Genomic DNA, 16128 nt, shown 5'->3' on the forward strand with positions numbered 1-16128 from the left:
ACGTTGACTATGACATTACCTTGTCATGGGCGTACATGTATTGAGCATCCCTGTTGAACAGAGTGCTAATATTGTGGTTTGCTGATGATAAACCCAGGCAGGCCTTTGCCATCATAGCAAGCCTGTGGTCTCTCTTTATGAATAAAATCAAGGTCTGCTGAATCAGCAAGCTATGCCAGTGTTCCATGAATAGTATAGGAGCACCACAAACAGAGCAACATTACTAGAAAACTTTAAAGAGACGTGGTTTTGAAGTAAGATATCGTTAGCTCCTTCTTTATTGGGAAATTGTGGGGGACAATGAGGATTTTTAAAATGTTTTAAGATCTTTGTTTGGAAAGCATTATCTCTGGGATAAGTGTTAGTAATTTTAATATGTTTTTATTATAATTACCTATGCAAATTTTACAGTTAAGATCAAACAGATGATTTTTGTGTTGACTGGTTGTGTCTGGAAATGAAGATTCGCCTACTTCTTTTTCTTTTTCAATCTCTTCTGTCTTCTCTACCATCTTAATCACACTAGCCTCCTGTTAAGAAAGGTTAAGCAATCAGTTTTGCATAGAAGACAAAAACATTTATGCTCCATCAGAAATTCTTAATTGTAATATTATTTCTACTACCTCAAAGTCAACCATCTGGAAATCTTTAATTCTTCTCATGTGAGAGACTTTGCTTTGGTTTCAGTTTATTATTTTAAAAAATAAAATGCATGTGCACATATACAAACAGCTTTTAAAAAGAGTTTAAAAAACTGAGGAAATATTTCATGATTTCTCAACAGCAATAAATTAGAGTATGATTTAATACTTGACTGGTACCAGAAATCATAAGATAAACAGAAACCCACTACTAAAACCCTATGGACAAAGAATAAAATTACATACAATTTTATTTTGAAGTATACTAAAATAATTTAAAATCATCTGTTTTATGTATGCACTATAATATTGCTTTTTTTTAAAAAAAAAGTGAACCTTCCCTTAGAATTAAAATGAAGGCCTACTTAGTTTCTTATTTACCTGAATTTCCATAGCTACTTCTTGTTCTTTTATTGGAGCATCAGTCTCAATTTCTATTTCTCCTTTGTGAGTAATTTTTGTTATTGGTCGCCTTTCAACTTCCCTCTGCTCTTTCTCAATCATTTCAATTGTCTACAGAAGAGTAATATTAGACATATTTACACAACAACGTTAGAAGTGATATGGAAGTGAATGCTTGGCATCTGAGATACTGAAATAGGACAAAAGTTCTAGTTCAAAGGTAATTTTAAGGAAAGGCCATTTTCTAGAATGCAAATGGTTTTATGAAATATTAACATACTACAGTGTGTCAAATCTTCACCTGCATTGTCAGTGACTGCTAACCAGGTATATACCATAAATAAATTACAAGCAAGTCCCCTTCTCACACATTTCAGGACATGTTACTTTAAGTTTTCAATAGCTAAAGAAAATTTTGCTAGCCCTTTTCCCGTAGCATATACAAGTGTTTATCTATACAACCTAGAGGAAAATTAAGATATAGTATCTTTCTAATTTTTGATTATTAATTACATAATCCCAATCTAGTTAATAGACTTCATATTTTAACTAAAAACCAAACATCTATTTTCCAAAATTTTCTTAAGGATAACTTCATGAATTCTTTGCAACAAGTTTAATCGCAGATTCAAAAAGCTGACAAGAATTATCATGTTCTCATATAGCAGCTAGACTACTCTTCTTGCTCCACCTGGTTTGTATTTCAAGAACAGGATACCTTGCCTTGACCCTCCTCATGAAACAAAGAGCTCAATGAGCTCTTTTTTTAAACGTAATTAATCAATGGATTTGCTCTTTAAAATAAATATTCTATTTTGTGCACTGAGTAACAAGTTAACTACAATGGCAAGACTGAAAAGCCTCACAACTGACAGTTTTACAACTAAGGTGTTTCCAGTTACATCTGTACAGAGCCTGCCAAAATGGGACTGGAGTCTCTACAAGCGACCACAATACATATTAGTAATTAAAATTTGCCAATTTTCCTCACTATTCCTACTTATTGCCTCACCAACTCCTACAGAGGCAGAATCACTCCTAATTAAAAACAATCTCAGCTTGTTTGCACAGGTAAGTTACTACTATAACCAATGCCCCTAGTTTCACTGATCTATGGAAGAACAAGTTAGGTCTAAATTCTTCAGCAAAGCCTCTGGTGTAGCAGATCAGAAATTCTGTGGCAGACTCATAATGAAATCAGCATAGTATCCACTGTTATTGGAATGGCACAGAAAGACGTTTTAGATAAACATATTAATTTTCTGGGGGTGAAGGAGACAGTGTTGTTTGTACATTGCCTTTCACAGCTGAATCTACTTCCACACATGGAACTCCAAGACATGAATGCAGTGGTTCCCAAAATGTGGTCCTGAGACCACTAGTGGTCCATGACCACCTTGCAGGTGGACCAAGGGCTCCCCACTAACCCCACAGCCGGGAGCCTGAATATAGTATTTTTGTAATTTATGTATGCCATCTGACTGTATCATTAGTAATGTTGATAGAGACATAAGATACATAAAATACTGTACTCAAAAAACCCCAATATTTTTCTACAATCAATGCAGCATTAAAAACAAACTCACAGGGAGTGTTAGAATAAAAGAAAAATGGGTGTTCATTAAGTACAGATTGTACCACAGGTAACAGATACTACCCATCAAACCAAGCTTATCTGGATTCACACAGATGCAAGACTACCTTACAACTTTACACCCACACAGGGTGTGGGGAGGGGGGGAGGGAGGGGAAGGAAGAGAGGCTACAGCCTCATCTGGTGTAAAATGATGTAGTAATACGGAAGTCAATACAGCTCTGCCAATTTACAACTAGCAAAAATTTGGCCCCATGTTCTTGGTGAAAAAAAGGGTAGTCTGAGTTACTCCAACAGCTTCAGATTTATTAACAGCTGTAAAATTTAAGGTATTAACGTTAAGTTTAAAAGAAAAATACATGATTCTATGTGTCATAAGAATACAAATAAGGCCATACTGGGTCAGACCAAAGATTCATCTAGCCCTAGGTTTATCTAGAATTAATAGAATAAGTAATCTAGTGATCCTCCCCCTTTTCCTTTTGACCACTCCCAGCTTCTGGCTAACAGAGGCTAGGGACACCATCCTTACTCATCCTGACTTATAAGCATCAGTGGACAGAACCTCCATGAATTTATCTAGGTTTTTTTCTGAACCCACTATAGTCTTGTCCTTCACCATATCCTCTGGCAACGAGTTCCAGATGTTGACCGTGCATTGTGCGTAGAATACTTCCTTTTGTTTGTTTAAAACCTGCTGCTTATTATTTCATGACAGCCTCATCTCCAGTTCTTGTGTTATGAGTAATAAACAACACTTATTTCCTCCAGACCAATCATGATTTTGTAAACCTCTGTCATATCCCTGTCAGTTGTGTCATTTCCAAGATGAGAAGTCCCAATCTTATTAATCTCTCCTCGCATGGAAGCTGTTCCATACCCCTAACAATTTTTGCTGCCCTTTTCTGAACCATCTTCAATTCCTACATATGTTTTTGGAGACAAGGCAAACATCTACACATAATATTCAAGTATTCATATAGAGGAAACATGATATATTGTTTCTTATCTATTCTTTTCTTAATGAGTCACTGCATTGTTTGCTTTTTTGACTGCCACTGCACAACGAGTAGATGTTTTCAGAAAATTAGCCACAATGACACTTTCTTGATCTCTTGCTTGAGTGGTAACAGCTAATTTATACCCCATCATTTTACCATTTAGGTTTGTTAGAGCTCCTATTCAGGCCTGAAAAAAAAAGGCTTATTTGGAAAAACAGGACCTGAAAGGTAACTGAAAAGACAGAAGGAAGAAGCGGCCCCAATTATTAAGAAAAGATTACACAGCTGAACCAGCAGTGACCCTGAATTGGTCAAAACCTGGTTTTTACCTAAGTCAGCAACAGAATATGACATCACTTGTTTATACAAAGCACATAAAAGGATGATCTGTCAGAAGATTCATTGCCTACACCAGCCTGATTTAAGTTGGAGCTGGCCAATACTGATTTAAGCACTCCTGGGTTTATTCAGTTAGTAACTTGATCAAATATTTGTAAATGCTTTGTTACTATTTGAATGTAGTAAATTGCTTATTTTCAGGCTACTAGTGATATTTAGAGCAACTATATGAATACCATTCAGCTATGAATTCAAGGTTAAATTTATGTAGTGGTAAAACATTGCATAAATAATTACACCAGCAATGGCAAACAACTGAGTTTATCTAATTAGGTTCCTTAAATAGTACCCACATGAACAGAGCCTCAAACTCAATTTGGAAATAAAAAAAAGTGTGTCTTCCCAACAAAATATCACCATCTGTAATCTTGCATCCCCTTTCAACCACAGTAACGTAGCTGCAGAAGGCTTAAATTTGGAAGTTTATTGTGAGTTCACCAATCCTTTTCAAACTATTAAACTTCCTGTAGTCTGAAGAAACTATTTCACTTTATATCATTCTCTTGAAGCTGACAAGTGAGACTTTTAGCCTCTCTATTTTCCTTTGATTGTTCTACAGTTCTGCTCTGACATGTCATATAATCAATAACAGATGCTCAAGCTGGTAAGCTAAGACAGTTACATGAAACATGTCTTTCCTTGAAAAAATCTGTATAAATGCTAGGGTGACCCTAGACTCTTGCTACTGTATCAGGGTTAGGAGGAAGGAGAGGAATATAAGCATCTGTACTGGGAAAGGAAAAATATACGGCTCTTGGTTTGGAGGCAGCAGCTAGCCTCTTGCTTCACTGGCACTACAGCTCAGCGAACCATGTTCATCAACTCATATTCCCTCTTAGAGCAGCAACTGTCTGCATCTACCATTAGGCAGGACTCTAGGCTTCTTAGATGGCCTATTAGCATAAATCAAATGTTTGGCTGACCTACTTTAAAATCATCTCACCACAAAATCAGAGAGGTAGCCGAGTTAATCTGTATTTTCAAAAACAACAAGAATGCCTGTGGCACCTTATAAACATTAGTCTATACGGTGCCACAGGAATTCTTCTTGTCACCACAAAATGACTCACATGATCCAGCTCTTCGCTCTTCTCTTCAAATACACCTTTGTATGCAATAGTTACTACATTCAGCTTTCTGGTCTTAGTTCATGGGAGTACGGTTTCTGCCCTTCCTTCCAGAATAGCAGAAGGATCTTCTTAGCCAAATCAAGTCTCATTGAATCTGATCTTTTACAATGAGTATTTTGAGTTTCTGAAAGTTTACGGGTATCTTTAAAGCCAAATGTAATTGAAAGATCATTACATATCTCACTCTACAACAGCAGTTGACAAGTCTTACGTGTCTGGTTTCTCTTTGTCTCCAAGCAGCAAGCTCTTTAGAAGCGAGCTCTTCTGGACTCATTCTTATGAGATGATCAGGGGTAACCTCTCCTTTTAGTACTCTCTTAAATAATATCTGTAAGAAGGACAAACATTAACTAGTGCTGTAAAAAAAAAATTGATTTCTGACAATAAATCAATGACCAGCAAACTAAAATAACCAGAGTAGAAGAATAAGCTTTGAGAATACAGTCTATACTTAATACTGGCACGAGAGATGTTTATCTGTAATTCATTATTCACTGAAATACAAATTACCTTATAGCAATGTCCACAACATTAGAAATATTACTGTGGAAAGCATTAACAGGTTTTGTGGAGGGAGATAATACTGTAAGGCTATTAACTGTTTCTCTAGAGCAAAGTCTGCAACTGGTTAAACTTTTTTATATAAATATTCCATATTTACAATTAAGGAAACATACTATAAGATGATGTACAAATTGAAAATTAACAGACTCAATGCAGCACTGATTTCATGAAAGATATTTAAAAAAAATGAAAAAGAAGGTAGCAAATTCCATACAGTACTTAGCAGAAAAAGCGTTGAAGGAAGAATGAGAGCAAATAGCCTGTACACAGTTTTCATATAATTTTAAACCAATTTAAACGGGTTCAAGTCACTAGGGTAGCAACGTAAAACAGATAAGAAAAAACAGTTCATTGTACTTCCAAAGGAGGCTCTGCAGAGCTTTCTGTATTACCCACTGAACAGTTAGCTCAAGTTTGCATCTCTTAGGCTATGTCTACACGTGCCCCAAACTTCGAAATGGCCACACAAATGGCCATTTCGAAGTTTACTAATGAAGCGCTGAAATGCATATTCAGCGCTTCATTAGCATGCGGGCGGCCACGGCACTTCGAAATTGACGCGCCTTGTGTCTCATCCAGACAGGGCTCCTTTTCGAAAGGACACCGCCTACTTCGAAGTCCCCTTATTCCCATCAGCTCATTAAGGGAACTTCAAAGTAGGCGGCATCCTTTCGAAAAGGAGCCCCGTCTGAACGAGACGTGCGACAGCGAGGCGCATCAATTTCGAAGTGCCGCAGCCGCCCGCATGCTAATGAAGTGCTGAATATGCATTTCAGCGCTTTATTAGTAAACTTCGAAATGGCCATTTGCATGGCCATTTCAAAGTTTGGGGCACATGTAGACACGGCCTTAAATCATTAGCATTCGACTTGCATAATGATCTAGGAACCAAGACAAGGGTGCAGTCCTGTGGAAGATACACAAGAAGGGCAAAACAGAAAATGGTCAAGAACAGAGGAAAAGACAGGATTCTAAGAACCAGCACAATTTTCTTGTTAAAACACTTGAGCATGAGAACCAGAAGCATGATGGCAGGTAGTGGGTGGGACAAAAGCGAGATGATGCATTCTAATTAAATGTCTTCACAGGAAAATGTTACATACAGTAAAAGTCCGGTCATCCAGCACTCAAATAACCAGCAAATTTACTTAACTAGTATGCCCAGTTCTGGCCAGACCGTGCAGGGCCAATGTTCTGCTGTTGCAGGGCCAGCAGTCCACAGCCCAGCCCAGGGACAGGGACAGGGCTGGGCCAGCTGCTGGCCCCAGCACTACTAACTGGCACATTTTATTATCTAGCATGCCCGGTTCCTTAAGGATGATGGATACTAAAGCTTTTACTGTAGTAGTAGTAGTAGTAGTAGTAGTAGTAGTGTGGAAAGGACCAACAATTCTGAAATGAATGTAATAAAGGTGAAATGGAAGGGCAAGACTCTGGGCAGAACTGAAAGTGGACTTGTGTGAAATATTATACGGAAAGCGCACACACACACACATACCCACACCCCTATCTATATATATATATATAGCTAAAAGGAGAGAAACAACCTACAATGTTGCCAAGAAAGGTGTACATCAATATGGGGAAACATGAACACTGAAGACTCCGAGGTCTTAGCTGAATGGAGAAAAGAGGAAAGAATATGGAGAAATACAGAAGGAGATGACTTCCATAAAATATGAAACAGTAAAAAAAAAATGGGGGGGGGGAATGGGATGTGAAACAGTTAATTAGCTAAAGGATGTTTTTATGTGAAAGAACTTGAGATGAAAACACATACATTGTTTTTGGGATCCTTTAGATTGAACATCAAACTTCTGTACTTGTTCTTATATTTAGCATCAGTGTCTCGAAAAAATGTAAACAGTTCTTTTTCAATCCGTGTGGCAACTTTTGCTGCTCTTTCCTCAGGAATCTTCAAACTGGAGTCTGTAAGTCTGGAAAAAAAGTATATATTTAAAAAAATAAATAAATAACTATAAATGAAAACAATTTGTTTGGCAATATACCTATACCTTTTCATCAGGATTTCTTTAAGAGACTGTCTGACACTTTGTCTTATCTGATCAGCAGAAGGTTTGGAAGCTGGCACAGCTGATGGAGGTATGTTAACAGTTGCTCCCCCTTTCTCAGTTTTCTTTTTCTTGACTTCTTGCTTCTCATGAACACCTAAATCAAAAGAAGCTAAAAATTAGAGTGTGAAAGATAATTTTACAGTAGCTTGAAAGTTTATTTTTTTTTTTAAAAAAAAAAGAGCCTGAAGTGATTTTAAAAATAAGTACATAAAGATGACCTAATAAGTGTAGACAGTAGATTTTAGTCCATATATTAAGTGGTCTGGAAAAAGCTTTAAAGTTTAATTTACAAAAATATATATTGAGGGGAAAAAGGGTATTTCTGCTTGCTTTTTAAATATAGGATGTTCATGGAAAGATCTTTATTCAGATGATTTAAAAATTCTGAGGGCAGATGATGTCTCCTATTTAACCCCAGAACACAACAAACATATGGAGAATAAGAATTTCAAATAAACAAACAATCTCACCCCTTAAAAGAGTTAATGTCCAAAGCCTAATGTCTTGAAAAACAATGCGTTATAAAGTATCTAACTTTTACTATTTATAAAAATTATTTGTACAGATTGAACTTCTCTCCTCCAGAACTCTGAAGACCTGACAGGTGACAAATCAGAGAATTTGCCAAACCACAAGAAGTCAAGATTGCCTGGGAGCATTACCAACACTTCCACTGCTTATTGGACTCTTAAAAGACATTTGGGATAAATGTGAGGTAAACAACAACATAGAACACGGGGATCATAATAAACTTGGCCACACCCATGATAAATGGACATCCAGCTAATTAAAATAACACTGGACCACAGATGTTGCTGGACCAGAGTATGCCAGATTAGAGAAGCTCAACCTGTACTAATTTTATTTATACACATGTATTTCTTTCATATACAAAATGTACTGAAGAAAAACGTCCAACATTTAATTATAAAATATCAACTATCAGATTCCCAAGAAAATTTTCTCAGACTTCTACAAGTGATCCCAGTTACCGTCACTTCTGATAAACATATTCCCAGACTCCTGTAGTATGTTGATTTATGATTTTTTTCCTCCATAGGTAGCCATGTGATATTTTAGAAGCAGAAGAATAAAGAAATTCTAAGTACATATTATGTATATAGCAACCATAATACACAAGCTCACAAACATAGCAGTTCATATTTTTTTAAGAGCAGAAAATGTTCTTCAGTGTACTCCAAACTGAGCAGGCTGCAAGCACTTTCCTCTACCATTCTTTATTCCATGGACATCCTCTCCTCCTCTCTGTGCAGCAATTACAGAACTTATGTGGAAAAACAGCTTTGAAGAAAGTTTTTCATGCATTTTCAACTGCTAAAGAATATTAAAAGTAAAAAAACCCAAAAAAACCCAAACCAAAACCAAAAAAAAAAAAAAGCCACCATGTGAGCAGCTTGCCATACCACAAGCAAGTGTTCCATGGACCAACATTTAAGTTCTGCTAGACAGAGGAATTTCACATCTTGCTGTATTTACACATGAATTACAGTTGATGTTTGGAGTCTTATTACCTGATTTTGTGGCCTTTTCACTTGAACAAGAAACATTAAGAGAATCTTTATTTATTTTTTCACTTTTCTCTTCAGAGCTTCGACGAGGAAGTGTAACTGTTTGTCCCATCTTCCGAATAGGAACTTGTCCTTTTTTTATATCAGAATCTTTGCATTCTGACAAACTCCTCCCATCACCTGATTCCTGAAAGGAAAAAAAAAATCTTAAGGCATGCTTCTTTAAAAAGCAAAAACAAACAAGAAACCCTGTGGCACCTTATAGACTAACAGATTTATTGGAACATAAGCTTTTGTGGACAAAGACTCGCTTCATTGAAAAAGGTATCAATTTACCACAAAGCAGTATTTATAGTTACTTTAAAACCTCTGTTCCTTGGTCTCATAGTGTACTACCAAGGATGCATTGCAGAGAACATACAGTAAATTCCTTGTTGAAAGAAGTTCTATTTTCTCAGTTAATTGTTAATAATTTTTAACTATATCTGTGCTGACAGATTACAGCCATCATCAAAATCACTCATATGTAATAAACCTGGAAAGGTGCACTGCAAACGAGATTAGTTAAAAAGGATATATATATCTCTATATTTTTCTAGATAGATAGATAGATAGATCCTTTTTAACTAATCTCGTTTGCAGTGCACCTTTCCAGGTTTATTACATATGAGTGATTTTGACGATGGCTGTAATCTGTCAGCACAGATATAGTTAAAAATTATAAACAATTATCTGAGAAAATAGAACTTCTTTAAACAAGGAATTTACTGTATGTAAATATAGACAGATAGACAGACAGATAGATAGATATTACACACAAAAAAGGCAAAACAGAAGTGTTCTTCAAATGTCAATGTAAAGACTCCCATTGACTTCAATGCAATTAGTGTGGGTGAAGGGGGGGGATGTTAAAAGACCCATTTCCCATTTAACAACCTGCGAAAAGGCCCAAAGGGCTCACTCAAAGCTTTTTTATTTTAATTATTCTAATGAATAAAGTTCCCTTTTTTTTCTTAACTCCAGCAAGAGAAATAAAAACAAGGTGACGGTGGGCCTACAAAGGACATACAATATTTTCTCAATAGCTACATTAAAAATTAAATAAAATAAAATACTTGGAAAAAGCATGTTAAACCTATTTTAATTTTAACTAGTTAAAAATTTACATTTGAATTTGTAATTCTGTCTCAAGAACTGTCCAAACAAAAATCAGTTGCTGTTTGTAATGTTGAAGCCATTTTAGTCCCAGAATGTGAGACACAAGGTACATGAGGTAATATATCATCTCACTACTGTCTCATACCCAAACCAGTAAAATTTCTGAAATATATAATAAATATTTTCAGAATGGTCCTCATAGGAAATATAGGAATGAAACATGCATTAAAAGTTGAGGAAGTTTTATTTCCAGTTAGATAATTGTACACGCTGGTTTTGGTGATTATCTTCAGCTGAATTATAAACGTTATAATGTTCAATCATGTTACAATGAATATTAATTAGGATTGGGTTTTAAATTAAATGTTAGCTATGAAATTCATAATTTTAATCATATCAAAATAAAGAATGTGAATAATCATAATTAAAGCCATTTCATTGCTCCAAAAATTGGATTTTGACAAGCTGAAATGAGATAATTAAAAGAGTGAAGACTTACAAATTAGTAATTTAAATCTTTTTCCCCCCTTCTATTAAATCAATGATTTAAACCACAATGTTTAAAAAAAAAAAAGCTTAAGTGGTTCAAGGAACTAAAGCGCTGCTTTCATTGTGTCTTAACAGTCACACTGACATTCACTGGATTTGTGCATTATATAATATAGCAAACTGGGAAACAGTAACAGCACAGCACTTTACTTGCTGAACTACTAACCCAATTCTCCAGAGTAATACAACATGACATACAAAACCTTCACTGATCCTCCTAAATAATACAGGACTAGCATTGGGGTAACTAGTTAAACCATGTCACCTGGTATTAGGCAAATTCCTAATAAGGAATCTGTCCTAATTTAACAAGCAGGACTTAAAAAATAAAAGGTAATAGTACTGTTGGGTTAAACAAAATAAAGAGTATCAGTTTGAATTGAGTTACATCAAATGGCAGTGAAATCCATGCTCTCAGTATCTATAAAAGAATGCACTGAAAGAAGTGACTAAAGCAAATTATCTCCAAAAAAGGTTAATTGAGAAGTTGGTTTAAAAGACATTTCTATGAACAAGACATTTCCATGAACATCAGACACAAAAAAACCCACAAAGTGGTCCGGAAAGATCAGGAAGTACTCAGATCAGGTATTCAAAAGGCTCGCTGCACAGGTACTTATATGTACCTAAACAGATGCAATTGGCACCTGAACAGAATGGAATTTAAGTAAGCTCTCTTTATATTATGAGCACAAAAAGGTTCGAAAAATACTTGCCGTCCACTACCAAATGTCAAACATGTATTTATTGGAAGATGTCTGAATCTCTGTCTGAGGGAGTTTTTCCTCCTGCAAAACTATAATGCCACTTTGTCCCTGTTAATGAGATAGTTTACTGTAGAGAGTGCCAAGCAAGAAAACCTCTAACTATTAAGATGGTATACTGTTTTCAAAATCATATTTTGCATGCATGCATACACGAAGATACACACAGCACACAACACAATGTAAACAGCAGTTTAGCATAAGCGCTCACTCCAAAATAGCCAAACCAATTAAAAACAACAGTATTCCTGTGGCAAAGATACTAAATGACAAGTTATAGCCTTGACTGAAGTTTTATGAAGAGTTGTAAACTTTGGCAGGAGGGGAATATTTTTATTTGAACGGAATAAGAATTATAATATTTCAAATGGTAAAGAATTATTTTAAGCAACCTTAAACATCTTAACCCAGCCTTACCCGTCTAAAAATTTTTACTTTGTGCTTCATTGTATCATCTGTCTGCTTCACTTTCTCGTTTGTTATATTGGTATTTACAGTGGTAGTTTGCTTTGATGTTCCAGGTTTTTCACATTCCATTGTTCTATCTTCTCTAGATGCTTCAAGTTTTAGTTGAGTGTCTGCTATATTATGATCATAAGATTCTGTTTTTTTGTCTTCTTCAGCACAACATTTCACACACACATATTCTTTATCTTCCTCTCCCATTCGTTGTGCTTGAGAAAGACTCAAACCAACACAGTCACCATGAAACCAATCATCACACCTACCACAGCCAACCATAAACCTGAAAATAAAACAAAACAGTATTAATCAATGCACAGAGGGAGGTAGAATTTCATATCAACTATAGGCTACTCGTTAAATGTTATCAAAATAGAGTAGTTTGGCCTTACCGGATATATTGTTCTCTTTTTAAGCTTTACATCCATTTTTCCAGCCTTACAACATGGTTAGATCCACCCATGTGAAACTCAAAGTGTGCCATAATAGTCCAGGACCTCAATATGAAATCCCACCCGTAACCCATGTAGACATAAAGAAGTCCTTGTTAGGAGTACAGTTTAGAGAAAAGTCATGGGAAAGCAAAAGAAGTCTCTAAAGACTAATGAACACAAGCATTAAAAAGATAACTTTCTGGCCTGAGCACATTAATTCTGTGCAATAACCAATATATCAAATACTGAACTAACATAAGCTGCCAAAGCACTAAAAAAAAGTTCAGAAATTTTGATAATGAACAAAAGAATTCCTACTGCCCAAAACACAAGCCATTAAGAATCTGACAGAATAATAACAGCAACTGATTTCAGCAAATTCTTACATCTTGCTTTATTCCTTTGTAGTTTTGTGAAGCAATGCTCATTTTCTTATTGCAATGTTATCTGTCTGGTTTGCCCACCATATTCGTGGACACACTTTTTCCACTACACTGCTAAACTTTGTACATGCATTCACCCAAGTCAGTGGACATCAGTGTTCCCTATAAGCTAAGTGCTTGGGTGGCCAGCCAGGAGAGATTCAAATGCCACCCAGCTAAATGGCAGAACTCTCACACCTGATAGTATGTTTCTACTAGTGGTATACATGCACACATCTCTGTGCACTTGACGTATTCCACATATGGATGAAAAAATTAGAGGTAATATTGGTGGACATTTGAGAAAACTTTTCAACCCATGAAATGTTGACTGCTCAAAGAGTAATGTCATCTAATTTGGTCTTCTCATAGATCTACTTTTGTATTCTGTGGATAGAGTTAACTTTAATTAAAATTAATAAGATTCATTTTTTAATGTCTGCAAAGACCACGGGCCTCTAACAAGGTTAAGATTCTGCAAGAATCTGGGTATACTGTGAAGTCCTCCATTCTCTGTCAATCATAGATAATGTTCTAGTCAAATCATTTCTGAACACAGAAAATCTCTCTTTAAAAACTACATATTTAATACATGAATATCCATCTTGAAATACTATTCTTTTTACCTGTCCTTATTTCTCCTTTTTTTATATAACCCCTTTCCTTAAAACTGAGACATGCTAACTCTGAGAATCATTATACAACTGAAATGAAATTTCAGAGTTCTCATGTCTGACGCCATATTTTCCTCCTCAGCTTTTTCCTATTTTGTCTTTAAGAGTCTGGAAAACAAAAAAGGAGTTACAATTTGAATGAATGAAAACCATACTGGTCACAAGAATTTCTTTAGCAATGTACATAGGTTCTTCAACGCTGAGCACCCTGATCAGGGAATTCTTACCAAATAAATGAAAGACAACACTAATTTAAAAAGCACCACGGTGCAAAGTTGAACAGTTTTGCAGCAACAGCATTAGAAGCAAGTTAAAATACAATGATTTGCAAACCCTACTCTGCTCTAAACAAAAAGACTCAGGAATGAGGTCTATTAACTTCCTTTTCTCAAAAAAAAAATCCCAAGTAATAATCAGATTCCTATTCACCTACCTGCCATCTTCTCACAGCTGGGATGCTGAAGCTATTTAGCGACTCACTGACTTTGCAAGAATATATTTATATTACGCTTAGAAGTTTGGAAAAATCTTTGATTCTCACTCAACAGGGAACACAGACTGTGTAAGAGGCTACAGGAACCTCAAAAGACCAAAAAGCCTGAAAGCCTATTTGTCTAATACTAGAAATTTTGAGACCCAAGAGTAGGAATCTATTCAATATGGCTGTGTTGGTTCTGATCACTTATAAATCAGCAGTTATGTCATTCAAGTTACACTGATGTGAAATTGGTGTAATAGGAGAAATATGTCCAGTAGTTTTAGAAAATGATCACTTCCAGCTAGCTAATTTCTTTGAGATTCCAACTTTACTTGACACAACTAGTGTTTCCCTATCTCAAACAATCCAGTTATTCTTATCTGGTTTGTGAATAAGAAAAACAATCTTCTCACTACTAATTATCTGTGTATATTTAGTTCTTAAGTGTTTGTTTTGCCTAAAACATGCTGCAAGTAGCACTTACAGTTGTGCTGATTTCTAATCATAAAGCTACTATTTCCTGCAAACTTTCTAGTTAGGAGTATTTTCAGATCTATACTCTGGCAATTAAGTTAAGGAAGTTGGGCTAGGTCTACACTATATGTGGAAGATCAAACACTTTGGTTCAATCTTCTGGGACACAGTTTCGCACGTGTCAAAAACCACATGCCAGGATCAACGTTGAACCCAGAACTCCTTGTGAGCCGAAAAGAATTAAGGAATGTCCACAGAAGGAGAACTCCCATCGACATTCAGCCATGAAAACAGGGACCAATGTCAAAGGCTGCAAAATCCATTTTAGGTACGCCACTGGTGTACCTAAAATTGCGTCGCTGCTGTCAACATTCCCAATAACTGTAGATGAAGCCTCGGTCAGGTTTGGAAGCAATCACTTTTCACAGTCACACCACAACCACCACCCGAATCTCCATGCACATTCCATCCAGAGATCCAAAGAGACTGAAGACATATTAAAAGCTAGAAAATTGTTCTTTACTGTCAATCATGTGGCAAATCCTGATGGAAGTATACTTAGCATGAATTCCTGTTTTACAATTCAATGACCCATGGGAATATGTTCCATTTAGAAAACAAATGTCTGCCTCAATGTAAGAAAAAGTAGGTCAAGCTCTAGCATATCAAAAATGGATATAAAAAAAGCATCCCTGCAACAGAGATCAAAACAAAATGTTTCCATTTTAGCTGGAAAATAGTTTGTTTTTTAAAACAAAGTCAGTTTAATTTTTGTCATGTGTAAACAAAGACATTTTGTCCATTTTTGTTGTACCAACGCTCTTCTAATTCATTTTGGTCAAAATCTGAGTGAAACAAGGTATGTAATGTCAGGAGTTGTGCCTGATCCTTGAAGTGGAATTAAATTTAGACACTGCTTAACTCTCATATGCTAATTTGATATGGAAATGCAGATATGAAAAATCCAAGACTAGACAACTTCTGAAGGAACAAAGAAACTTTTGGCTTTATCTTCATGACTTTTTCTGCAGTTAAATGACCATTAAAGTTTTTTGAGATAAGAAAAAATCATCAAACATTTAGATTGCTTTCTAAATGAAGAAAATAGATTAAGATGATCAAGGGTAGAGAAAAGATCTCTGTAAACTGATTTTTGAATATTCCGTCAGTATGGTTACTTTCACAAGAGGAACAACGTATTGCCCAAACATAAAGAGGTACTTGAGCACCATCAACCCAGGAGTTGAAGGAGCTTAGGATTTGGTCCTGTGAAGTTCTCACTGGCTATCCATTTTATTCTGAATACTGGAAGAGCTAGGCGGTTAAGTATGAAGCCTTTACTTTTCAGAGCCTTAAATATTGACAGCTTTATCAGCCT

The 16128-nt window shown here is 35.8% G+C and overlaps 1 protein-coding gene across 7 annotated transcripts in view; it reads right to left on the reverse strand.

Annotated features, from left to right (window-relative positions):
* PHF3 (PHD finger protein 3) overlaps positions 1–16128 on the reverse strand; it is a 76841-nt gene that overhangs the window by 13798 nt on the left and 46915 nt on the right. For 6 of the 7 annotated variants that reach the window (XM_074991092.1, XM_074991093.1, XM_074991098.1 and 3 more), the window contains 7 exons: positions 12224–12551; positions 9339–9522; positions 7747–7900; positions 7512–7668; positions 5379–5495; positions 1023–1154; positions 395–530 (listed from right to left, as the gene is read on the reverse strand). In XM_074991092.1, coding sequence (XP_074847193.1) covers positions 395–530; positions 1023–1154; positions 5379–5495; positions 7512–7668; positions 7747–7900; positions 9339–9522; positions 12224–12551 — 1208 coding nt within the window. Of the gene's footprint in view, positions 1–394; positions 531–1022; positions 1155–5378; positions 5496–7511; positions 7669–7746; positions 7901–9338; positions 9523–12223; positions 12552–12660; positions 14536–16128 lie in introns of those variants that run through there. The other variant, XM_074991097.1, reaches the window with a different exon arrangement.

This window comes from Carettochelys insculpta, chromosome 3, assembly GCF_033958435.1.
Source record: "Carettochelys insculpta isolate YL-2023 chromosome 3, ASM3395843v1, whole genome shotgun sequence".
Classification (NCBI taxonomy): domain Eukaryota; kingdom Metazoa; phylum Chordata; order Testudines; family Carettochelyidae; genus Carettochelys; species Carettochelys insculpta.